At 46.9% G+C, this 27323-nt stretch overlaps 2 protein-coding genes across 2 annotated transcripts; one reads left to right on the top strand and one right to left on the bottom strand.

Annotated features, from left to right (window-relative positions):
- Window positions 1-1542: 1542 nt before the first annotated feature.
- Window positions 1543-5549, bottom strand: LOC144935726 (fatty acid-binding protein, liver-like). Its single transcript, XM_078862465.1, has 4 exons — window positions 5403-5549; window positions 4123-4295; window positions 2750-2839; window positions 1543-1836 (listed from the first exon to the last, which is right to left on the bottom strand). Exons 1-4 carry the CDS (start codon window positions 5467-5469, stop codon window positions 1783-1785), a joined length of 384 nt encoding a protein of 127 aa, XP_078718591.1. The 5' UTR covers window positions 5470-5549; the 3' UTR covers window positions 1543-1782.
- Window positions 4267-27323, top strand: LOC144935725 (uncharacterized). Its single transcript, XM_078862464.1, has 3 exons — window positions 4267-4338; window positions 19715-19986; window positions 24400-27323. Exons 2-3 carry the CDS (start codon window positions 19750-19752, stop codon window positions 24685-24687), a joined length of 525 nt encoding a protein of 174 aa, XP_078718590.1. The 5' UTR covers window positions 4267-4338; window positions 19715-19749; the 3' UTR covers window positions 24688-27323.

Raw genomic sequence — 27323 nt, 5'->3', positions numbered from 1 at the left:
TGTATCTGTGTGTTGTGTGGGTGTCTGCATCTGTGTGTTGTGTGGGGGTCTGCATCTGTGTGTTGTGTGGGGGTCTGCATCTGTGTGTTGTGTGGGGGTCTGTATCTGTGTGTCGTGTGGGGGTCTGCATCTGTGTGTTGTGTGGGGGTCTGTATCTGTGTGTTGTGTTGGGGTCTGCATCTGTGTGTTGTGTGGGGGTCTGCATCTGTGTGTTGTGTGGGGGTCTGTATCTGTGTGTTGTGTGGGTGTCTGCATCTGTGTGTTGTGTGGGGGTCTGCATCTGTGTGTTGTGTGGGGGTCTGCATCTGTGTGTTGTGTGGGGGTCTGCATCTGTGTGTTGTGTGGGGGTCTGCATCTGTGTGTTGTGTGGGGGTCTGCATCTGTGTGTTGTGTGGGGGTCTGTATCTGTGTGTATGTGGGGAGCCGTCGGGGAGCGGTCGGGGAGCGGCCAGCGGCGCTGCGCTACGAACCTAGCCATCCGGGTTCGATTCCTGCCAACGCAAGTGACGATTATCTGAACCAGTCCTGGGCTTCCGCTAGTTCGACTCGGCCTCAAATCAGTACGTGGTGCGGTGTGTAAACATTGCCACTCGGGAGACAAAGGCGGATAGGCGTGGTGCTGGCAACCCACCCCCTCGTGTGCCGTGCCAGCCTTCGTAGGTGCTCGCTAACAGCACTTGCCCCAACAGTCTGTTAAAGGCTCTCGGGGGGATTTTGTCTCGCGTCTTATATTTGTCTGTAGAGATGCGTGTGTACTTGTACGAGTGTGTACAAATATTGCGTGCGGCAGACCTTTCAATCCCACACGGCAACGGGTTTAGGTGTAGCCTATGAGGGCTCAGGGGTACAACTTACGAGCGTCCTGATTTAACAACAATCCTAATTTGAGAGTATTTGTAAAAAATGAAATTTTGCCTTGGTTAAAAATGCGCTGGCCCAATCAGAATCTGTTCAAACTGGAGGAATCCGATGAGCTATGAAGCTCTTTTTCACAGATGTCAAGTGAAACCAACAAAACGTAGTGTTGTGAATAACAATGCGTGGCCAGTGTAATAACCTTCCTCTCACCACGTGTCGTGATTGAGTTTCCCAGTAACCTGATTGCTGTTCTCATGGGGAAAAGACGACTGTGACTGTGGCGCATGATTCTCGATAAAGGAATACTTTTCACACGCGTCTATTTTTTGTCACTAGAAAGTACAGAGACTCTTCTACTTGCGAACATTCGACTTGCGAACTTTCATTGATAAGAACAAACCTGTCCGTATGTCCAGTTGCCTGTTCGGACTGAGAATCGTACATTTGCAGGAGATTATACAACTTTTAAAGCCATTCCCCATGTTTAGTGTACATGTCGTACAACATGTTTGGAATCGACAGGAGTAAGTTGTACTTGCGAACAAATCGACTTACGAAGAGACCTCTGGAACCTAACTCGTTCTTAAGTAGAGGAGTCCCTGTACTCGGTGCTACTTGACATTATTTTTTGCATTCTTTAAAAGTCACAAACAAGAACACTTCATGAACAGCGCATCCAGTGGAAAGATTTTGGAATTAGAAACCTTTATTTCGCAACTTTCAATTTAAACAGAAAAAAAGCCACCCATAGAAAAACAAACAAGCATGCCTTGGTGGCTTTGTAATGTGTGTAGAGCTGTAACGTGAGTATTGATGAAATGTCACCATTACCGATTTTTAAAAAACAAACTCGCGGACAAAGTTTGTGATATGGACGTGGCTTCGGGAGCTCCTGACTGGCGCACACAGGATGGAGTGTTGCGTCTATGCGACGCGCTTGTGCTTCCTGATCAATGTCACACTTCCAGCCGTCACGTTCTGCAGGGTGGGTACACCAAACACAACAAAACCAAACACGTGGTCAACAAAAACCATCGGAAAGAGACCCTTGTACAAATGGAGATGACACTTAAAAAAATATTGGCGTCAAGCAGCCTATTTGCTATACGGACGTATATTTGAACTCTGCTGACTCTGCAGGTAGGTAGATATCTCACATGCATAATGGTTTCATGATATACCAGACTGAAATACATTTCCATCTCAAAGTCACAATAGAAAAAACTAAAAACATTTTTTTATTTTACTGGGAAAGGCCCACTGAGCTATGCAGCTCGTTTTCAGAAGTGACCTGGCCACAAATGAAAGCTCAACAAGAGTGACTTCTGTGGAAATTTATAGTAGCCAAAAACTCTCAATGCATATTTATAAATGTGGAGGGAAACAACGAAAGAACCGGAGAAAAATCCACCCGACCACGGGGGAAACATCCAAATTCTTAATATACAGGAGTCGGGATCGGGATCGGGATCGAACCTACGACCTCCTGCATACCAGACGAGGGAGTTAACATCTCGCCACAGCGGCACCTATAGACTGTTGTCGGTGAGCCAGTGGTACTGGTTCATCATGCACACGAATATAGAGCACTCTATCCGCCTGTGAGCAATGGTCTGACCCATAACAGCTCTTGGAGTGACTCACCCATCTATGGCCCTCTGAGAGATATGGCCTGCTAAAACAGAGTACAGATTATTGAGACGAAAGAGAGATAAATAAGCGGTATACGAGAGCCCTAGAGACAAGAGACACTGATTGATTATTATTGTACACGTGGCACTTTGAATGTATGACGACATGTGACCAGCCAGCACACCCACGTTTTATTACGTGTATTTTCTGCAGTGTCTCACACACGGGGGGCCTCTTAGGATGTCGTGCTCGTGCTTACCTCGATGAGCTCATCGCCCTTCACCTCCTGGATGTGCGTCAGCTTGTCCACCTTGTAGATCAGCTTGCCTCCCTCGAGCACGGCGATGCACTGAATGGACACATAATAGATCAGAGAAAGGTGATTCACGCATGATTGCACATCATGAGCCCATCATTCTCACCACTGAGACATCAACCGGTGAGACATTCTCAGTCGAACAACCAAGACACTAATGCATTCATGAGAATTACAGTCAGATTTTAGGTGTATGGCAATGGTGCTTGACTGGCACCAGAACAGTTTATTTTCTGGGAACCTGTGCGAATTTCACACTGCTGATCGATGAAGTCAATGTCGTCACATTTATTACAGATGCACCCCCACGTGTCCCGTGGCTGGAGTCGCGTGTGGAATGGAGGTGCAAATTACATGCATTTGTGCAAAGGGTTATATGTACGTTTGTTGAACTTCTTTCGCACCACACGTAGCCAAACGTGCTAATCGGAGGTGCGGGGGAAGGACAATAAACTAACCACAAAAAGCAGTCCGAAAGAAATTAGTTTTCAATATAGATTATTTAAAAGTGCACAACTCCAGTGACTTCCTAATATTGGTAGGAAGAGCGTTCCAGACGGCCGCAGAAACGCATCTGAAACCGTGCGATGCAGTGACCGTCTTTGTTCGATCGTTAACCAAAAGCCACTGCGAGGATGACCGGAGTCTGCGTGATGGTTTATGCACTGTGTATGTAATCAGTGCAACCTCATAATGTATTCGTTTGGCAACCGGTAGCCAATGCAGCTCAGCGAGCACCAGACAGACATGATCGGATCCAGTGCCGGATCATCCTAGTAGCAAAAAAAAAGCTACATATGCTACGGGCCCCGTACTTTCAAGGGCCCCGCGCTAAATGCTTTAAAGCTATAAATTCCGGTCCAGTAATTCTGCACTTGCTCTATTACTCTAGTACTATACTGCCTTCAACTTTTATGAACGACTGGGTATTTAAGGTTAGCGATTTGTTGTATTATCTGGCTGTATAGCAAATGGAAAAAATACAATTACTTTACTATGCAAGTAAAAAATGTGTGTTTTCATATTTACGTGTTTTTTTTATTTAGGGCCCCTTTATAACATATGCTATAGACCATGCACTAGCTTAATTCGGCACTGGCCAGAACTCGTGGTTAACGACTGTGCGTTTGCTGACCAGGCGTAACAATATTTTGTGGGCATTGGCCAAATATAGAAAAAATATTGGGGTTGCCCACCTCACGTCCACTCCTACCGCAGAAATTGCCCTCCCCCCACCCCTCTGCTGCTACCATAGTGATGAATTCCCCCACGTGCCCAGGGGTGGTCCCAGCGAGGGGTCGGCGGTCTCCTCGTACCTTGGCACTGGTGCCGAGGGTCCCGGTGAGGCTGGCCTCCTGGCCCAGCGTGAAGCTGTTCACCACCTCCTTGCCGTTGGTGACCGTCTTCACGACGAACTTTTCCCCGGTCTGCTCGATGGTCGTCTCCGTGACGGCGTCTCGGCCCTTGGCGATGACGTCGTCGGGGAATTCTGCGTTCACGGAAGGAAAAAAAGGGGCACGCGCGGACGAACAGTGACTTTTTTGCACGATCGCATCTGCACGTCATGGGTATTTGCTATTTTTATTTTTCCCATTTGCAACCACGGTTGGTCGGCAGGTGTGGTGGCGTGAAGTTTGGGTTGCCCCCCTCTGCCAACGCGCGTGGGTGAGTCAAGTCGATTTACCCTCTCTCTCTCTAGAGCACCCGTTGATTGGAGGCACCTTTTGCCAGCAGTGGCTTGAGAAAACAATCGCAAGGCTGCGCCTTGAATCTTTGATTTGCTCTGGGACGCCTCACCGAGTGTCAGGACTATTTTTCGTCTGATTGCCCCTGTCTCAGGATGTTTGGGTGGTTTCTGCAATGAGTGCGTTGACGTGTTTAGAGGTTACCTGGAATACCCAGAGACAATACGCACATGCAAGTGGATATAACGCTCAATACTCCGCAAAGATAATGACCTCTCTTTGTTTGCTGTACTGCCATCTTCCAGCCACCTCCCAGCCACGCACGGAAAACCTCGTGTTCCCAGCACACAATGGCTCCCCTGTTGCGAATTATGTAACAAGTCGTTTATTCATATCCAATTTACATTTCCCTTTTTTGAGGAAATCACGCATAGGAATAATACATGGTGTAGTAGAACACTGCCTGGCGTGATTAAATATTAATCCAACAGCCTGATTTAGATTTCTGGCCACAGCAAACATTAGCGACGATGGAAATCTGAACTGGTCCTGGGCTCCCCCTTTCACCAAACTCGCATTGACCAGTGCGGTCAAGTATGGTCAAACAGTCCCCATGACTGGCATGGTCTTGGAGTCGCCTTCATCAATCAATGGATTTAGCAAACTAATGTAACAAAACACCTAAAAAAGCCACGATGTGTGGATTCAACTGGCGAACTTTGACCCGAAAGGCAGATGCAATGACATTTGAGAGATCAGCAATAACCTACAGCAGGCAGATTTATTTTCCGCAGCATTATTAAATCACTGGTTGTCAGCACTGAACCACCGCTTCTGATTTTGCCCTCCTATCAAAGTAACCGGAGTGGAATTTTAACGAAGTGCAATTGGAGGCGATGATATATACTCACTGCAGATTTTCATGAATTCATCATAGTTCTCGGTTGAGATCAGCTTCCACTTGCCGCTGAACGCCATGGCAGATGAGGGCAGAGGAGGGCAGAAGAGAGTGGGACGAGGCTTTAGAGTCTATTGAGTGCTGCAGCTCCAACCAACGATTCCACCGCCCTTTTATATCTCACGTTTCAGGAGGGCAGGGGCGGTGCCAAAGGTGAATGGAAAAATGTGTGGACAGTAAACGTGTAACGTGCCCTCCTCCGCTCATGCACGTGTGTGTGTGCGCGCGCGCGTGTGTGCATTGCGCGTGTCCGTGTATGTGTGGTGGAGAGTGGTGGGAGCGGTAGTGTAGCTGTTTAGCGCGCTGCGCTACGAACCTGGTTACCCGAGTTCGATTCCCGCTCACGGCCAACACCAGTGACGATTTTCTGAACCGGTCCCTGGCCTCCCCCAGGTCGACTCAGCCTCAAATGAGCACCTGGTGCGGTGTGTAAAGATCACCACTGGAGAGACAAAGGCGGCCGGGATGTGGTGTTGGCCACCCATCCCCTCGTGGGCTGTGCCATGCCGGCCTTCACAGGTGCTCGCTAACAGCACTTGCTCCAACAGTCTGTTAAAGGCTGTACGGGGGATCTTTGCCTTTGTGTGTCGGAGCAGCGACGCGAAAGTCATTTCGGGCAACTGTGTTGCAAATCTGGCAACTTGACTACGACAGTGCCGTAGCAGCATGAGTGCGACAGGGAGGGCGGCCATAGTGTTAAACAAAAGGAATCAGCAGTGATGGCTGCGGCTCAAGTGTTTGGTGGGGTGGAGCCGGTGCCACAGCATCATCAGTGGCGAGTGACACCTGAACCGGTCTTGGACCTCCTACGTCATCTCGGATTTCAATTAAACTACAAACACAACCATTAAACCAAGCGAGGTCCACTGAGTTATATAACTATTTTTTTTAAGCGACCTGGCCACAAAGGATAGATTAACGAAGTGGCTTATGTGGACATTCCACGTAGCCAAATACTTCTGAAACGCACATTTCTAAACGCGGAGGGAAAAACCCCGGAGGACCCGGAGAAGAATCCACGCGACCACGGGGAACGCGTGCGAACTTCAAACATATACAACAGACGTCAGGGTCGGGATCGAACCGACGAGTCAACATCTGACCACCGTGACGCCCGAGCGAGGTGTGGAAGCGACGGTACCTGCTCACGTGCCGTGCTCACGAACATAATTTCTCCCAACAGTCTGTGTAGGCTATTTCGTGTGTATGCATAAAACAATACTTTGTAATATATCCATGGTTTAAAGTTCTATGCAAATATAAAGTAGCGTAACGTATACAGCCTGGGACATATCCACTGGGTCAGGGGAATTGATTTCCAATGAATGTACAAACCGAATGTTCTATTTGCTTTCAAATCGGCTGAATGACAGATATCTTTCAGATATTTTTCAGATATTTTCATTCTGTCAAGTAAATTTTGTTTAACCAGGTGAGGAAATCAGGAGACCCGGATACGTTTAATTTGCCAGCGTGACCTGGGTGACCAAAGTTACAAAAGCAACGACAAGAAACAAGTAAAATAAAGAGCAGCAATGAATCAAAGCTAAATCAGCAAAACAATATACTACCGCATGAGAAATCGACAATATTGTGCAAACATAAATCGTGTTTTTATTTATGAATAAATTCCCTGTAGCGTAAGTCAGCTCGAGCAGAATAATTTTTCGACTGGGACAGGGAGGTGAGTTTGAGGGGATTGCAGGTAATGAGCTGAATGAGGGCAGTGATGTAGGTGACAGAAGGGGGGGGGCAATCAGTGCCGGATGATCCCAATAGCAAAAGTAGCTACTACACATGTAGCTACATATGTAGTAGCTACGGGCCCCGCACTTCCAAGGGCCCCGCGCTAAATGCTTTCAAGCTATCAATTCCGGTTTTGTGATTCTGCACTTGCTCTATTACTATAGTACTATGCTGCTTTCAACTTTTATGAACGACTGGGTGTTTAAGGTTAGCGATTTGTCGCATTATCTGGCTGTATAGCAAATGAAAAAATACAATTACTCTACTATGCAAGTTACAAATTTGTGTTTTAATATTTATGGGTTTGTTTTAATTTAGGGCCCCTTAATAACGTGTGCTACAGGCCCCGCACTAGCTTAATCTGGCACTGGGGGCAATGGGGGTACCCGCCCCCCCATTCCACCCCCTTCCTCCTTGAGACCCTCAACATTTTGTTTGATTATTTTCTAGAGCAGGGGTCGAGAATTGAGTTAATCGAGAGGGTGGGGAGTGAGTTAAGTGAGAGGGTGGGGAGTCAGTTAAGTGAGAGGGTGGGGAGTGTTGTAATGCATGGAGCATGGCTGTTTGCTAACTTAAAAAAATATATATTTAAAGTTACTACTTTGACTTGAAATAAAAATTCTGCCAAATGCCTAATTTGGTATTTGGATTAATACAAAGAGGTGAGTAAGGGCAGGTTGGAGTGGTTATGGGAAATTCGATTCGACACTCAAGAGCAACACGCCAATGTGACTCAAGAAGGCATTCTCAGTTGCCGCACGATGCCTGCTCTGATACAAGTGGAAGAGTCATGGATACTCACAAAATAAAATGATACAAAGCAATAAGCGTGCACAAAGAAACATGGAGAGGCACATGCTTGTAATTACCAGAGAGGCAGAAGGATGAATATTTGGATCAGGGAACACCTAACAGTTCGAGACATCATGTTGATACTGAATGTTTAGACAATTAAGTGAGCTTGTATGTATCCATGAGAGGTTCTTTTTTGGGTTAGATCGTGTAAATATATAATTGTGTCGTTAAAACCCGCCACCACCCGACACAGCCAACTAGTAAGGGTTGCCTGATGAAGCTGGTTGTAATTACTGGCGAAACGTCGAACTCAGATTGTAAATGTTGTGGCTTGGCTCTCCAACACACCGGTGTGCTGTACTAGTGACGAATTGGCATGTTCTGTTTACGTGACAACTCTTACTAGTTGACTGTGTCGGGTGGTGGCGGGTTTTAACGACACAATTATATATTTCGATTTAAAGCTTTCGTGACTGCAGGGATTCATCTTCTTGGTTCTTTCGGTAAAGTCACGTAGAAGGGAAGTAATAAAATAATAAAAATAAAAATAAAACATAATAAAACAATTCTCACCAAAATTGTTTTATTATGTTTTATTTTTATTATTTTATTACTTCCCTTCTACGTGACTTTACCGAAAGAACCAAGAAGACAATTATATATTTACACGATCTAACCCAAAAAACCCTCCATTATGGTTGATATTTTGGTATGCATGTCTAACTTATGTTGCACCACACGTAGCCAGCCGCGCTAAACTAAACACAAAAATCAGTTCGCAGGAAATAGTTTTACATTTATTACTTAAAAGTGAGTAGCTCCAGTGGCTTCCTAATATCGGAAGAGGGTTCCACACGGCCGTAGCAGCTCGCCCGCAGGCACGCGATGGAGTTGCGGTCTTTGTTCGATGTTTAGCCACGCGCCGCACCTCCGATGAGCACGGTGTGTTACGTATGTTGCGAAAGAAGTTCAACATAAGCGGCTGCGAGGATGATGACTGCAGTTTCCGTGATCGTTTGTGGCAAGCACTTTCTGTATCATGAGTGTGAACTTAGAGGCTTGGGCCATGGATACGACTGGTGATGGAATGGGGAGAAGGTGCCTGAGAGGGTGACCACCGCAGAGGTGGAGATTTGAGACGGGCTCATGTCGAGTAGGAAGTTGTATTTTGGAATCATGAAGGGTGGCATTGGGGTGGGGAGGCCTCCGTTTACCAGTTTATGAATGCACCCCTATATTCCTTAAGGGGCCACAAGTTATTTATGGAGACCCGACAATCGTTCTGCAGGAGACATTCAACAGAACTTTATGTCCGCAACAGAGTTGCCACTCTGAGCCAAACGCATTCAAGACAGCACGGCGAGATGCCACTGCGATGATTTACACGGTTGTGCCGCGTAGCTCTTGCGTGTTGCGTTATGATTGCATCGCGTGTTTGGCACGATGTCAGACGTTTCGTTTTACGAGCTGGGAGCTTCTTCGGGAAATAATTTGGGCAGCTCAGGTTCTCCCTGGATTGTGCGGCGTTGCTGGCTGCTGCTGTGTGATGTAGGCCAATCAGAGTTATTTCTTTTGAGTCGCAATTCGTGCCAGACAACTTGTGGCACATCCATGAAAGCACACCAGAGAGAGAGAGAGATCTACATCATGATGCTATTTTTATGTTTTCCTCTGTCATACACGAATGTTGCAATATCAGAATAAGAGTCCTAATGTATCCTGGAGAAATCCGATGAGCTATGAAGCTCTTTTTCACAGATGTCCAGGAGAAAGCCACCTTCTCACAAATGCAACTTCCCCAGCTGCAGAGCAGCCAAATTGAGTACAGGTTTACACGACAGCTTATGATAGTTTTCCAATGTTTGCAGTGTTCTTGATGAATTAAGGTGCCTTTAGAATGGTTAACCTTTGCAATTGAGCAGGTGATGGGGTTAGTGGATTACTTGAAGATGATATAATGAGTAGATTTCTTTTTGAAATCAATATCCTGCAATATGACAATCTTTTAAGGATAATATTTGGCTATAATTGTGTTACACACGTGAATGTGTTAAAGAGACATTGCACTTCATACCCAGTGACCTGAGTTCGATTCCCAGGCCACGGCTAATATCAGTGCGAGTGGTAAATGTTCCCAGCTGAGCCGTTATAATATCTGCATGTTTCATCAACATGTATCCTTGTGTTTTCATAAATGTATTCATGTAATGGTGTACATGTGTTTGATCTGATGAGTGTGTATATTATATTATCTTGGGGAGCGGTGGCTACGAACCTGGCGACCCGAGTTCGAATCCCGCTTACGGCCAACACCAGTGACTATTATCTTAACCGGTCCTGGGCCTCCCCTAGGTCGACTCAGCCTCAAAAGAGTATCCGGTGCGGTGTGTAAAACATCACCACTGGCTAGACCAAGGAGGCCGGGCGTGGTGCTCGCCACCCACCCTCTCGTGTACCGTTCCGGCCTCAATAGGTGTTCGCTAACAGCACTTGCCCCAACAGTCTGATGCGTCTATAAGGCGATCTTTGTCTTCGTCTTTGTATATCAGTGCTGATTGCGTCTAATGCACTGCGCTGTAATCCCAACGGCCCTGGTTCTTTAGTGACTTTACACAAACCGCAGGTTGTAAACTATGAAGCCTGCCCGTGCTGCATTGTCCATGTCGATGCTACGAAGATCAAAATATCAATAAATAGCAAAGCAAGGTTTAATCTAATGTAACAATACTCTTCGCTGATCCAGCAAAGCCTGAATGAGGATCATAATGATTTTTAAGAGGCTCTTTCATCTGTATGGTTGCGTAATTTCCTTCAATAAAACCACAGTAGTCGTAGAAAATCCATTCGTGTGAGAGGATGGCACTTAGAGTTTCTGAAGGATGGGTTCATGAATCTTTTTGTTTTCGTTAATCTCATCTCTGGCCCACTTCACAGCCAGGTGAGATTGGGAGTTTTACAAACCTCGACATGAATCCACAAAACCCATGCCACCCAAAGCCTGAGGTGACATCGGCATAGCAGCACCCCCCACACACTCGGCTAACAACCCCAGAGAGGGAACTTTGTCATCCTGGCCTCTCCGTGTGTGTGCGTGTGTGTGCGTGTTTGTGTGTGCGTGTGTGTGTGCGTGTGTGTGTGTGTGTATGCGTGTGTGTGTGCGTGTGTGTGTGCATGTGTGTGTGCATGTGTGTGCGTGTGTGTGTGCGTGTGCATGTGTGTGTGTGTGCATGTATGTGTGTGTGCGTGTGTGTGTGCTCAGAACACGAGTTCAACGAACTTGAAGCTAGGTTGTGACAACCGATAACGGTCTATTTATATAATTATCTATTTGATGGCATCAGCATTTGTCGATTTCAGACAAGGCCGTTCAAGTGACTTCATTCCTTTTATCTTGACGCTGCTTCGTCCATCTTATTTTTCTCAAGTTAATTTGCCTAAGGGCAGGTTCTTAGCTCACGTTGTCCTTCGTGTCATTCATTTGTGAAAACGTTGAGCAATGCCTTCCCTTTTCTACCTTTTGTTTTTATTTTTATTTCAAACCATCCCTCTCGAGCTTTCTTCAGAAGGCCGTTGTCACTCACAATATGCCCAATCCACGTCGCTTGCCTTCCTTGAATTGTTAAGATCAAACTCCGCTCTTAGTGAACCCACTCCACGCTTCCTCGGTATCCTCCCTGCCCAGATGATTTTCTCCATTCAACTCCAAAACTCACATCTCAAAACATTTTATATTTACGATTTGATCTCTTAATGTCGACGTGTGCCGGATACAACACCAAGGTCCATATGAGGGATTTCAATCAGCCTCCTGAAGTGCGTTCTCATCCGTCCTATAAGCAGCAACTTGTTCCTGCTGAATGCCACCCTTCCCATGGTCATTTTCGTTATCATCCTAAATGTATTCCCAGATACCTGAACTCTCACCTCTTGTATCCGTTATCCATCCATTGTCAAACTTAACATGCTTCCACTCTTCTATGAGTTTTTATTTCTGTATATTTGTCTCATTCCAGAAACCTTTGCTATCCTGTTTAGCCATGGCTGGGAATCGAACTCAGCTCGGTTTCGAGCACAAGTGCTCAAACCGTTGCGCCACTGCCGTGCACATACATCAAACGCACGATGGAATCCCAGCAAGTCATTGACCTCAGTCAATCTGGAACGTTCGTTAAGTCGCCTTCATAAAAGTCGTAACTTCACGGTTTTTTAGTCTACCAACTGAGTGATTGCTGCTATAAAATGTGCCGATGACACCATGGCCGATTGTGCAAACCTTGGCAATCTTGCTTTTATTACGTTTGTGCACATTGAACACAATTTCAACAATCGATGTAATCAACGTTTTTTCAGGTTAACAGTATTTCATGAGACAATGTAACTTTGTGTGGAACGTTGAGTAAAGCAGAACTACTTTTTTTTAAAGATGTAAATAACTTCAGCCAATGGCTAGAACCCCTATATATATTAAACTGTTGAGCAATAAACGCTAACACATTTTGCCGTGCAGTGCTGCAGTTTATCTTTACGGTTTGTAAAGAGGTTTTGTTTTTTAATAATAAACTCCATATCTAAACTGCAACCTCGTTGCACTGCAAACAGTGAATCATTATGAGGTCCGGCCGTGTTTGAATAGATGCATGGTCATTGCCCTGTCTGGCATGGCTTTCTCTGACCTCTGAACTCTTTGCAGGGTACCGCGGGCCTCCTGTCCTTGGCTGTTAATGCACGCTCAGCAAAAGTGAGTTCATGTCAGCTACGCGGGTCATTTTGTTGTAAAAAAAAATGTTCTATGGAATTCCAGAAATGTTCTCTTGGCTTACACACATGTTTGAAATCTCAATAGGCTCCAAGAGAGGTTCATAACCTGTCCGCGGTCCCAGGAATTTCGAAGCCAATCTGTCCTTTCCTTTCATTTGTGCGGACGGACGAAGGCAGCTATCCACTCGGAATGCGAGTCAGGCAATGTACATTGTGCGTGGCTTCATTTTGAGATTTCTTTTCTCAAGAGCTGTGGTCTGGCGGGGCAATGACCAGTTACAAGCAGCGGTCATTCAGTGGTGAGGTCTCGGGGTGAGGGTTGCAAACACGGCCCCATAATAAACAACATTGCTCCCTGTGTGCCCCCCCCCACCACCACCACCCCCCCCAAACTATCGTTAAGAGGCAGTTTCCAGGGAGGATGAGGAGCAGCAAGATGTAATTTAAATGAGGCCACCAGGGCCAAGGCCGACGATGTGACATCACGCAGGAGTTGCGGTTGACATGCCCTCATGTACGCCCGTGTCTTTTCACACATTAGCACGACATTCACCCGATATCCGTTGAACGTTTCTGAAACTTAATTGTAATTGTACTGTGGTCAGTTTCAAGAAGTTACCTGCCAGAGTCAATTTATTATTTAACATTGAATCACGTTTGTACAGTATTTTATATTTCACGATGGGGGGAGAGGGGTGGTGGATCTTGCTATTCAAGTTCATGTGTATTCCACCTTGAGAAATTTGCGGGTAATTTATCAATAGTGATACGTGGCCAATACCAGTTACATTGTTCTTTATTTTTAAATCAGAAAGGTCGGAGGAAAGGAGAGAACCCGCAGTGAAATCATAGAGAACAGTGTGGCATGGAAAAACATACAAACGCCACCCAGATCGACACCTGAGTCGGGAATTGAACTCGGGGCTTCTGACGTTGAGGCACAAATGTAACCACTGCGTCACTCTGCCGCCAACATGTAGGAGCAGTACATGCAATAGATGTTGCTGCACTGTTCTCTGTTGCCCACAGTGTAGTCCCCCAGCAGCATGTAACTCATACCTGTTATGCATATTGGTTGCCCATCCAAGCACGATCTCTCAAGGGATACCTGGCTAAAAACAAATCAATGCCTTGTAGAATTGTCACAGGCCACGGGCTTCATGTCCACTTCTGATTTACTGTAAAAGGTAAAGGTGCAGGCCAGCAATTACATCACTCAGGCCACTGCTGGCAAAACCCCCTCCACTCGAGCGAGCTCTCGAGATGCCCTGCAGTGTCATGTGTCCTGCTCTTTCACGCGTCTTCGAGGTCGTGTCGGTGACCACATTTTACCCTCCCCCACGCGACCTGCTGCCGTGTCCACGTTCATGCCGCTGAGCGGACAGAGGCCTGCCCTACTGTTTCAACTGCCTCGCCGCGGAGATCCACTCACACCGGCTACCTCTGGATTTCCAAATCCCAGTGTTGCTAACCTTTACGCAACAGCAGGGTTCTTAATCTTCACTGTAATGGAGCTTACAAAAAAATAAAAAAATAAAAAACAACGCCAACCCCCCCCAAAAAACCCCACCGCAACGTTGGGTTTTGACAAAGCAATTGACTGCACCCACGTATTTTGTACTTTTTTCCCATCTCGATTTACTGTGCGGCGCACAGCAGCGCTTTATGCGGGTCTGTGGGAAACCTCACTGCCGCCCGCCCTGGGGGGCATCTGTGGGTGGGGAGTGGGGGGGGGCAGAATCCCCTCCTGGCTTGCCGCGCCTTCACGTGTGAATGTGTTAAGTTGAGTGTGTGGGGGTTTAGCGCCTGACGAGGACAAGGGGGTGGGGGGGGGGGTTCGAGGTTGCCCTCAATGGTTGGATTAAATGGAACATTTCACGAGCACGAGGAGTGCAGCAACACAACGGCCAGGCCCTTTGTCGTGGAGGCGACGCGTCAGACAGCCTTTAAGGGCTTCGCTATACATCTTTTTGCCGTTTGAATAAATGTCATTGAAATCGCTTTTTCGCTCGGTCCGTTGAAAGCTGCGCGGTTGGATTGCAGTGTGCTGTTGAGAGCGCTGCCTCGAACGAACATGTCCAAGATACCTCGAACGAACATGTCCAAGATGGTTACGGAAGATGCCAACCACGCAGGGTGTTCGCGGTTGTTGCGGGCAGCACTTGGACGTGGGTTTTTATTGTTGTTGTGTCCGGGTGGTGCCCGTGTGCTGTCCGGCGGGAAAGCCGACGTTTCGTTGCTCGTGCTGGGAGCTTCCTCTGCATTCCTGAAGAAACTTTAGTTTCCCGGGGAAGCTCCCAGCGAGTGGAGCGAAACGTGAGACATCCAATCAAACAATAAACCGTACAATTCGTTAACATCTTGAAACATAATTTACAATTACGTTTTTTGCAATAAGCATTCTTTTTTCTGCGTGTTTTTAACTGACTAGTTATTTCAAACTATTGTAATCCTATGAATAATAATTGACTACTTTTTCTTGGTCAATCCACTGGTGGATGAAGGCCTCCCCATGCCACGTCATTCACGGGGATTTGTTTTGTCATTTATAACCACGCTGGCCAGTGCGGGTTACGGAAGAGAGGGCCTGGAATTTTTTCAGATCTCACTCGCCACTGATGTTTGCCACGCCCAGGAATCGAATCCATGTTTCAGAGCACAGTGCGTCAGACACTGCACCGCTGCTCCTCATAATATGATTGAATGTTTGCGAAGGTTGACATTCTGAAATATCAAGACTAGTGATGGAATGGCAGCCGAAGGAGAGAATACGCAAAACTTTTACCGTGGAATAATGAGATTGATTGTGGCATTGCAGGACCACGAGGGATGGTGACGGCTTGGGGAGTCCTTCATTCAGCAGTGGGTAGAGAATGTCTGCTGATGATGATCGACTATTGACAATACAAGTCTATTTCAAGTGAAATCTCGGTTTAAAAAAAGTTGCAAAAACTACGTAAAGAAAGGGAAAACGGCATAACAAGAGAAACACCAGCACATGAGTAGACAGAGTATAGACAAACAAATCAAAGTACAAGTGATGTTTTCAAACCGCAGGAAATGGGGAGTACTGGGAGAGTAGTTGACGCTCTGTGTTATGAATCTGGCCGCCGAAGTTTGAGTCTCGGCCACGGCTAGCATCAGTGGCAATTTACATATCAATCCGATCCTGGGCCTCGCCAAGTTCACCAACCTGCACCGATCTGTCCGGTGAAGTATGGTGAAGTATGGTGAAGTATGGTGAAGTATGGTCAAACAGCCCCGATGACCGGCACACCGTGGACACGGATTCATCCATCGGCGGGATTGACAAGGAGGCCGTCCATAAATGACGTCACGCAATTTTGGACGATTTTTGACCCCCCCCCCTTCGTCACACGGCGTCACAAAAAGTCAGACCCCCCTCAAATATGACGTCACAAAGCTCTGCCCCCCCCCCCAAATTTTTTTTTTAACATGCTTCAAATCGCTTTAAACTATTGTCATTGTAGTGCGTATTTAATGTGGCGCTGCACTCTGATGTTGTAGGAGAATTTTTTTTTTATAAAAAAGTATATTTAATTAAGTAGAACGTGTTGTCTATATTTATTTAAAGTTGCGCATTTTGATGTGACGTCACATTTCTCAACCCCCCCCCCTCGTCACACATCTTCACAAATGTCTGACCCCCACCCCCCCTAAGTGTGTGACGTCATTTATGGACGGCCCCAAGGGGCTGTAATAAATTATCTAATTATATTATTAGCACCGGCACTACGTAAGCATTTAAACTAAGGAAAGTGGACATAATCTTACGAAAACATATACATTTATTGTACTCGTAAATATAATGCACAAGTCTTTGTTATACGATCGATATACCGCTGCACGCGTATACACTCGGCATACATTTGTAACTTGTGCAGCTTCCAAGAGGGCAAACATTCCACAACAATTGTGGCAATGTTCTCCACCCATCGGGAATGAGATCTTACTCTAATCCCAAAGTCCGCAAAGCATCGCTTTCATTGGCCACGGTGACGTTCCGTGATGAATGGCTGACTCGCTCGCTCGCTGGCTCGCAGAGCGAGACGGGGGACGCGGCATCATCTTGACCTTGACCCTTGACTCCAGCACGAGCGCTCCGCGAGAGAGAGACATTTGAAGCGCCGCCTTCTCATTCGAGTGACGGCGATTGTCAGCCACGTGCTGTGTTGTGATGAGTCGGCTTAGGATCGCGACGACCGTTCGAACTAAATTGTGTGTTCTGCTCTAATGTATATGCAGCGCTGCGAATGTGTTTTGCCGCTTCCATGCTTTGTTACTCCCTGGGGAGAGATACTTCTCTAGAGGGTGCAGTAGTTTGGGCTCCTCTTCCACACCGGCTAGACATCTTTGAAGAAGTTGGGAGTACCCACACTCTACCCAACGACATGTCACCTTTCGCGATTGACTCACCGTTGGTTGTACCCATTTATACGAATGTGTGGACAGAGGTGTTGGGGGGGGGCTTAAGGATCTCATTATACGTGTGTATGTACATATATACAAGTGTATGGTCCAGTGGGTGAATGCACTGTGGACTGAAGCACATCAGATTGTAGCACATTCTGCGAAGCCACAGCACACTTCACGCTGCAGGCCGCACCGACGCAAGGGCTTATCAGTTGGTTCATTGTGAGTGCACACCAACACACCAACACACCAACACACCAACACACCAACACACATGGTCACTGACCCACACAAACTCATTGGCTTCGACGAGGCATGTGAACTGCCGCGATTTTCGGGGGTTTGCGATTTGATGCGAGTGTTTATCGTTTTTCTGCGACGTTTTTACTGTCGTTAATCTTTTTTCATTATTGTTTTCATAGCTATGGTTATCCATTGGAATAAATGTCACAACAGCATGTGATTCGCCTACGTCGCACGCTAATTGTTCTTGCGCGCACAATTCGACACGTGTATAATGAGCACGAGAATCGGTTTTAATCGGTGAACGGGACGACGCCTTGTTACAAGCCCGACCGTGTTAGCAATAGTTACGATCGGTTCAACGCGTAGGCTTTCGCCTATACATTGCGACGGACAACAATCTAGACTTAAGCCAACATCTCCCGGCTAGTGACAATCCGCAATATGCTCATTTTTGTTTTTGAATCTCTCACAAGTGTGGCATCACAGTGGCGCTCTGATTATGCAAATGACTGATTTAGACGATCGCCGTGCCCTGCTCAGCGCCCGGTTCTCTCCCACAGCAACCACCGCCAGGCCTGACCCCCCCCCTCTCTTCCCGGCACCCCCACCGCGCCAACCCCGACCCCCCCCCCCCCCCCCCCTAGGGACAGCGATGGGGGTCTCCGGGCTTTCTTCACGATTATTTACGGCGTGAAAACTGGCAACAACAACAAAAAAGCAGACGAAAATGCTGCCCAGTGCAGAAGATTCGTTGCCGTAAAAGTTGTGCACGACCGTGTTTCGAAGAGGCTTTTCACTGCTGAGAAAACATTCAGTGGAGGACGGAGACATCGAGGGAGGTTTGCCTGTGCCATAACAATCACAATCATAATGACGTCTCTCTCTTTGTGTGCGCCATGTCCATTCTCAAACACGTTGGCGATCGTGGTCTTCTTCCGTCGAGCTCTGTCCATGATATTACTATAAACAATACACTCCCAGTTGCATCCAGTAGTTCAAATTGGTCACAGTATATTCAATTCACTATCTTCCCGGATTTTGAAAAAAAAGGTAATAAAGCAATAATGTACAGCCTTTTGGCAAATCCACTGCTGGATGAAGGCCCCCTCCCCATGCCGTGTCTGCCATGGGGTTTGTTTCCCTTCACTTCACCGCCCTCGTGGGTTTGTAAGTTGGTGAAGTAGCAGGTGCCCAGCAGGGGGTCAGATATCACTCGCCACGGATGTTAGCCGTGGCCATGAAGCAAACTCAGGTCACCAGGTTCACCGTGCTACCAGTGTAATTTCCTACATTTCATACAGCAACCTAGAAATAATTATACTAAAATAACAACATTTTGCCAAAAATTATTTTACTGCAATTATTACATTTACTTACAATTACTCTAATTTATAATAATTACTTTAACTTTTTAGATTAAACTATGTTGTTTTTAATCCACGGAATAATTGACTGCAGTGAGCCATGGTGCAATTCAGTCACAGACAGCTGAAAGCTGACAACTGGTGTCAAATTCTTAGCCACGTTCAATATTCAGCAACGACAACAATGCAGCGTTCCAGACGATATCCACCCTGACTGCTGACACGTTTTGGGACTAGCTCTCTGGCCTTTGGCAGAGCCGGACATTTCTAATTAATCCATTCCGTTTATAAATGAAATACATGTTGAACTGGGATTTTCAACACGTTGGCCCGACTGCACAGCGCCGTCTATCTATGCGGCCCTTTCAAAGGCGCCCCATTTATTTTGCCGTTCCATGCACACGTCAGCGTTAAGTGGCACATTCACAGGTTTGGCTACACACGCCGCGTCGTCGAGGAGGCGAAGTAAATGTTGGTTTCCAGCGGCTCTGCTTTCCGGTGGGAAAAAATCCCCCCACACACGCGAAACAACGCGCAAACGGCACCGTAAAAATGTGGCCGGTATGCAAATGCATCCGTGGCCGCCCCACGCAAGGCAACACAACCAGCATGGGACCGCGCCGCTACATATTGGTGTGCGGTCAAGCTTGTCAAACACGTTCCCTTCACACACCAACTTCTCTTGTGCGGGGCTCGATTAACGGTCGACCGAGACGACGGTCGTCCCTCTCTCTGTGTGGAGCCCTTTTTGCATCCTGATTATCAGCGAGGAAAGTTTTTTTGTTTTTTTTTCGCCTCCCCTCCCCCCCCCCCCGAGCTGTCTCCTCAATTCACGCGTGGGACCTCGTGGCATTCTGAGGTTTAGCATACTAAAGGGAGCTTTGTTGCTGCTGCTGCTGGGTCATCGTCGTCCGCGAGGGAGTCCGACGGCGTCCCTAGAACGCCGGCACAGCGGCGATGAACGCCGGCCACGGCGACCTGGAGGAGGACTCCGTCTCCGAGCTTGTCCTGCAGAGCATCCGCCACCGGCTTAGGGACGCGTTCCAGAACCCGGCGGCTGGGCAAGGGCACCCGGGTGGCAGCTCCGGGGCGCGAGAGGGCAAGGGGCGGCCACACGGGGCACACCGGGAGGCCAGCGAGGAGCTGAGGAGGGCCAAGATCGAGGGGGCCTTGAGCTGGATCAGGACTGAACTGGTGAGGCTTCGACGTTGATTCCATATTGACGTTCATCTCGAGTCGTGTGGAAGTTCGTCCGCGTTCTAAGTTCGTCACGTTCGGTATCTAGTGACAAGAGGTGCTGATGTTATTCGCTTGAACTGTGCCTGGCTAAATTAGTCATGAATGTACGTGCTAATAATGTCCAATTAGCATTATAATTACACTATGACATTCTTTATTCGATTATTTAAATTAATGTTGCATTATGGTTGCTTTATTGGCTAGTTCGCAAATTAATGTGCCTCATTTCCAAGCGTTATTTAAAGCCCTGACCTCTTAAACAACATTCTTTTACCAAAGCAGTCATGCAGTGGTATGCAACAATTCACCACCCCCCAGTTATGTGGTGAATTTGCAAACGTTTGCATATCATAGTTTGAATCAAATATCTATCATCATTGTTTGTCTCGTTTTTCCCATTTTATTTGTATACTTTTTAAAAAATGTCAGTGCCATATTTTTCACCACCGTCTAATCTATATGACACATGGGCATGTAATTTGCGTACAATTTCCATCAACAGCACGCAAATGGTTCTCACACAATGAAATGTGTGCATTGTTATCTGTTGTATTGATGCTCACCGATGAATCGTCGCTTTGCATCGAAGAGTATCGGTCCAGTGTCGCCGTGACAACCATCTTCACTTTGCTTCCTGCCCGACATCTCTGTTGGCATCGGTTGAATCAGGGATTCAGGGAAACAGAGATTCAACATCGACTATTTCACATTTGCGCTGGACAACTTCCGTTGCGTTCAACCTCAAAATTACGAACATATCGAAAGCTGGCATGTTGTTGGTCGCAAACAAAAGGCGGCAGTACAGCAACTTGGTTCGTGCAAGCATCTGTATCGTGGACCTTCGACTGTTGTCCCCTCATGCGCGTGATGGGGTTTCTCCAGGTCCTTCAGTTTCTTACCACACGAAGCAAAGCAGCTCTGCATTGTAAAAACATCTATTGAGTAGGCATTTAAATTTCAGACACTCGTGATAATTAAAGCTAAGTAAATTCATAATTAATGTATTCCCTTCTGTTACACTATTTGTCCAATATGTGTTTGTTACAATACATCCTTTTTATTTCATCAGCGTTAATTTATCCATTTATCTAACAAAATAATTATATAGGGTGCTTCAAAAATGTGTTTAACACTTCTGAGAATTTGCAACAATACCACAAGAATTGTGCCACCTGGAGATGATTCCAGGCACGTGTTGACAATGATGGCGAACAAGTGGAGACTCTTTGACTTTTAGAAGCTAATAGCATCACATTTCTTATCATGTTACAGTGTTCGTTCTTTTCCATCAAAAACGATAGTCCCATGGTAGTGTTAACATTATTTTGAAGCACCCTGTATTATAGAGCTGGCAACACTTTGAAAGGAGCATAAACCACCACGCGAACTCTGGTCATCCTCGCAGCGGCTTTTGGCTAACCATCGAACAAAGACGGTCACCACATCGCGCGCTTTCAGATGCGCCTCTGCGGCCGTCTGGAACGCTCTTTCTTCCGATATTAGAAGGCCACTGGAGATATGCACTTTAAAATCTCGATTGAAAACTCATTTAATTCGAATTGCTTGTTGTGGTTGGTTTGTTGTCCTTCCCCCGCACCTCTGATGAGCACGGTTGGCTACATATGGTGCAAAATAAGTTCAACATACGTGCATACATGAAATACAATTATTTGGTGCAAGGCGTAGTGGTTGACGCATTGCGCTATAAAACCCCCGAGTTACATTTTCAGCCGTGGCGAACATGGATCGTGAAAGCTGAGCTGGTCCTGCCTCCCCCCCCCCTCTGCCCCCTCATATCAGAATCATCAGAATCAGGATATGTATTTATACTGGAGGAATCCGATGAGATATAAAGCTCCTTGTCACATATGTGCAGTAGGGGCACGGGGTCAGAAAGTTACAACAACAAACAATACAAAAACACGATAGGAGTGCACAGTAGAAAGAGGTAAGCAAATAACTTTTTATAAAAGTAAAACTAATCTATTATTTATTGTACCAGGTAAAACCCCGATTACCTTCTTTTTCAGAAGTGACCTGGCCACAAACGAAGCGACTTATCATATGTAAATTTGTAGCAGCCAAAACATCTAAATAATTTAAACAATCTTCACCAGCACAGCGAAGTATGATCAAACAACCCCATGGCTGACACGGTGTGATGGGGGGGGGGGCTTCATTCACCCAATCGAACAATATTTCCAAACGGATTTGTGCTACATCATTTATATATATATCATACGAATTCGTACAGCGTGTATGTTATATTGTAAATTCCAACCGAGTTGCAGACACAATGGGGGCATGAAGTGTAATGTTCTCCGCAGCGTGTCACACGCGTGTCTCGTGTCGTCGGTTGCCAGGTCACTCGAGTCTGGTGGCTTAAGACGAAGAGGACCACAATGCACCTCTTGAGGCAAATGGTCATGGCTTTTGCACAAAGGCTGAATGCCTTTTACGCGGTTTTGTCTGCTGTCTGAAACTTAGCGCACTGCTGAAACCCTGGCGACCTGATAACGTCAGTGGGAAGTGGTCTCTCATCTTGTTCTGGGTCTCCTCTAGGTCAGCTGAGCCTTACATAAGTACACGGGTTCCAAATCAATACTATGCCCGTGCATTATGCAGGATTAGCAGCATCAAAGGGGGGGGGGAAGGGGGGGAGCATTAACAAAGGAAAGGAATGTTAATAGTATGTAGCTGTAGTTACTAAACAACCACGTAAAAAACTACAGTATAAACTGCATGACAAACTAAAGTATAAACTACATAGCATCATCAGTAAACTTACTATACTCTACAATAAGCTGAGTTACTAACAGTAAGTAATACATGAAAAATTCTACGTTGTAAAAAATTATATAATATGCTTCCATCTAAACTTTATTCTCTTACATCACACGCGTCTATACCGTACTATATACTTCCATAGGCAAAACCAACATTAAATTACATACTGTATTGCTATAAACCACCCTATACCTTATACATTTTTAATATAACACTATGTATTATTCTACCCACCCTAATGTGTATCAAAATGGTTTATTACGTCCTTCCAGTGATTGCTAAGCCAGAATCCATCTTCTCGGTTAAAATTGTCTCTGTGTTTGTAAATGTGGATCGCCTCATGTACGAATCTCTCATGATAGCCAGATGGCTTGCAGAGAACCTCTGTCTTGGAGAAGTCAATGTCATGTGAGCCCACTGAGTTGTAACAGTGATCTGCCACGGCTGAGGTGTTTGTCCTACAGTGTTTCAGGTCAGCTTTATGTTCACGGATGCGGTCCGAGACATGTCGTTTGGTTTCCCCAATGTAACTGCTACCACAGAGGCAACTTAGTTTGTAGACACCAGGGTACTGTATGTCTGGAACCACATCTTTTACAGACGGTACCAGATCACGGATTTTATGTACTGTGTTGAATCGGACCTGGATCTTGTGTTTAATCAGGATTTTGGAGATCTTTTTTGTGACCCCAGCAATGTAGGGTAAGGTGATGGTCTTGAAAGGCTCCTCAACAGGATCTTTCTTGGTGGTTGGAGTGATGGCTTTGCGGATTGTGTAGTCGGAGTAACCATTAGCCTTAAGAGCTTGGCGTACGTGTTTGAGTTCACTGGAAATGTGTTCATGGTCGGAGATGCATTGGGCTCTATGATATAGAGTCTTGATGAGAGAATTCTTCTGGGATGGATGGTGGTGGGAATCCGGTTTTAGATAAGCATCCGTGTGGGTGGCTTTCCTGTAGACAGAGTGGCTCATTGAACCATCAGGTCTCCTTTTGATTAGGACATCCAAAAAGGGTAGCTTGCCATCATTTTCGACTTCCATGGTGAATCTGATGGCTGGGTGTATGGAATTGATATGGTCGAGAAATTGGTCTAGAGCAGGCCGGCCATGTGGCCAGATGACAAAAGTGTCGTCTACGTACCTCTTCCATAAGGTCGGGCGTAGAGTCGCAGTCTGGATGGCGTCCGTCTCAAATTTCTCCATGAAGATGTTGGCTACAACCGGAGATAAGGGGGAGCCCATTGGGGTGCCCTCAATTTGCTTGTAGAAGGTTCCATTCCAGGTGAAGTATGTATTGGTTAAGCAGTGTCTCACCAGGGGGGGTACCCCAGCATTCAGTCCTTGATGAACCAAGTCTTCAATGATTGCGATGGTGTCAGGCACAGGCACCTTGGTGAACAAGGAAACCACATCAAAACTGACAAGCAGGTCGTCTGGGGACAGGGCAATCCCCTTGATTGTTGATACCAGGTCAGTAGAGTTTAGTACTGCAGAGGTGGTTTTTCCAGTGAAAGGCCGTAGGATTTCGGGTGAATGATTGTCTATTGTGCACGCGCGTGTGTGTGTTGTACACCGTGCAGTTAGAAATGCGGCAACAGGACTGCCAGCTGGCAAAATCCCTGCTGCACCTGGGCAAGGAGATCCACTCGATGAGAGCGTGGAGAGAGCCAAGCAGCCCTGCTGCTGCTGCCCTCTTCCCACCGTGCACACCGACCGAGGCAACCCGTTCTCCCAGCGCAGTTCACCGCGCGCAAGCCGTGTCGTCCTGCGCGCCAGCCACGACGCCGGACTCAATGGCCACAGCGTTCCACTCTCCGTCCGCGGTGTTGGACGTCACGCCGTCTCCGGCGTTCCACTGCTCCAGATAAATTGTCGTGTGCGCCACGGCAGGCAACGCTCGGCGAAGCAGCTTCATCCCACGCCTCGGTTAAGACGGCCCACACACCAGCTTCCGCTTCCCTGCACGGCCCCAACCGAGTGTAACTGATCGCGCACTGGGAGATCTTATCCCAGGGAGGCATCGCTGCATTTGCTCGAGCATATGTCAAACTAAACTAAACTTTTTTTTAATTTTACCAGGTAATGCCACTGAGCTATATAGCTCTTTTTCAGAAGCGACGTGGCCACAAATGATAGCCCAATGAGGTGGCTTATCACGTGAAAATATATATCAGTAGCCAAATACTAGAAACGCATGTTCATTCTAAATGTGGAGAGGAAAAAACCAGAGGACTGAGAGGAAAATCCACGCGACCAATACAAGCATCAGCCAGGTCAGGCAGTGGAAGTGGCCGAGTGGCTCAGAGGACGGAGTGCTGAGCTGGCACCCCCAAGAGCCTGGGTTCAATACAGGCAGCCCATCCGTGATGCAAGTTCAGCGAGTCGATGGTCTCGGACTGGTCACCAATGCCGGTACAAAGTAAACCCCATTGTATCAAATTTGGTTCTGTACTTAATTTAGTTAAATTCCAGCTTTGAGGTTACATTTTTTAGGTTGAACCTCTTTTGCACCGTACGTAGTTCTAATCGAACGTGCGAAATATCGGTTGGACTCCATGCTACAGCATTATGCATAGCGGCAGGGTGAGTGGGGAAGTCCTGCCCCCCCCCCCCCCCCGACTGTGTGGTCAAGAAGTCACTTGAAGGGAACTCAGAGATATGCATATGAAACCCGTGGGCCGTTATTTTCACACAAAGCATTGCGCTGCCTACGCGAGTTCCAATCGGGTCGCTTCATCTCATGACGTGACACCAATAGCGCAAGCGGGATAACGCTCGGAGGGAAAAAATAACAAATATATGTTTTAAAATCATATGGCCGCTGCCTACTAACCCAGAGACTGACCATATAATCTAAAAGCCATGATACATCCAAGTGTAGTGTCTATCACATGTAATTGTAGGCTGTCAGTCGTGGCTGGGTGCCCCATCATTAGCTTTGTCTGGGGGCCCCTCAAATCTAAACACTGCCCCTCGCTGCACAGGGTTTCCGCGATTTGTGCTGTGCAGCTCTTTTGTGACATTTTTTCCGGGTTGTATCGTGCGGCGTTACGGCGCCTTTGGCTGCACGTGCTGGGAGCGTAACGTTGGACACCACGGCCCGAAAACACATCGCAGGACTTCGTTCCTCCGTGGCCCTTGCAGCTTCAGGACACTTTGTGAAGCCCTCTTGCGTGGCATTGGGGAATAACGGCGCTTTGTGAATTCACGCCCTACGAGTGGCGGTCAGGGGGCCGGGGAGACGAAGGTTACACGGGGTCGCCACCTGTTTGGGGGCATTTATAACACCCCCCCCCCCCGCTTACTCTATTTGTCACTTGTCAATTTGAAATGCTTATTAGCTGCGCACGCTGAGCTAAACATACGTGCAATAACTGTAGCACACTGTTGATAAGCATTTCAAATTTAGAGGTGGGTAGGGGGGGGGAGAAAAAGATCACGTGAAATAGGTAACAGGTGGCACTCGTCACAGTGCGAGCGGTGAAATATGATAACTTGGGGGCCTCTGCCAAACCTGGCTTCATTCATGCCACGTGTCCCAAGCCTTGTTGCTGCCTCCTGCGCTCCATTCTGCCAACACTGGCCCTCCTTGTTTACATTAGGTCTTGCATTCTGCCTAGCGCCCGTGGTGCGGTGGCGTGCACGGCATTCCTGCATTGACACGCTCCTCTGACGATGAGCTGGTCAGATATAATAATAATAAGTTCACCCTTACCAGTTGTCCCATGCCGGTGTGCGGGTGTCCCGTGCAACACAAATGCTGCCAGGCCAGTGCGTGGCTGCGTGACACCTGAATTGTTCGTGATAAAAAAATTGCAACTGTTGTAGCGTCGTGAATTAGTGCCTTGGGATATTAAAATATTGGAGCCTGTACCTTTTTTTAACCGTTTTTTGTCCCTTTAAATCCCCACTTATTTGAAATTCCAGCATAAATTAGACACAACCTCTTGTGTATCTGTAACATTCGGTGTTTGAATATATGCAGGCCGTATGCTTTTTTTAACTCGCTTGCAGTTTAAGTGCAGTTTTAATGTATACTAGTACTGTATTTGGTAAACTGCCCTGGTAAAAAATATACCTTAACCAGTTTGAATGCGTATTAGTATTTCGTTTATCTGCAGCCATTGTCTACCCACTGCTGGATGAAGCCCTCCCCTACGCCTTCAAACGTGCTTCATGAACCTGCGCTGCCACGATCCATCCGACTCATGCGCATGAGTCGATCTTGTTGCTGCTGCTGCTGCTCCTCCACAGTGGGTGTCCTCTCCTTTGGCAGTCTCCGTCGTGCTTCTGTAGCACCGGCAGTCATTCCTTCCGGCGACATGTCGTCCCCTGGCCCACCGCACTCGATGAGCAGTCAATGTGGCGTCTATCGTTGTTGCATTATTTTGTAAACCTGATCCAAGTGCTCCTCTTTGCGACACATGGTGCAATTCTCACCACTGTCGCCACGTGCTTGTTTGCGCACTTTTCAGCTTTTGTTCCTTTCTTTGTTCGTGTTCTG

This window comes from Lampetra fluviatilis, chromosome 14 (genome assembly GCF_964198595.1).
Source record: "Lampetra fluviatilis chromosome 14, kcLamFluv1.1, whole genome shotgun sequence".
Taxonomy (NCBI): domain Eukaryota; kingdom Metazoa; phylum Chordata; class Hyperoartia; order Petromyzontiformes; family Petromyzontidae; genus Lampetra; species Lampetra fluviatilis.
Note: the sequence above shows the minus strand (reverse complement) of the source record. Positions and strands in the feature narration are given on the sequence as shown.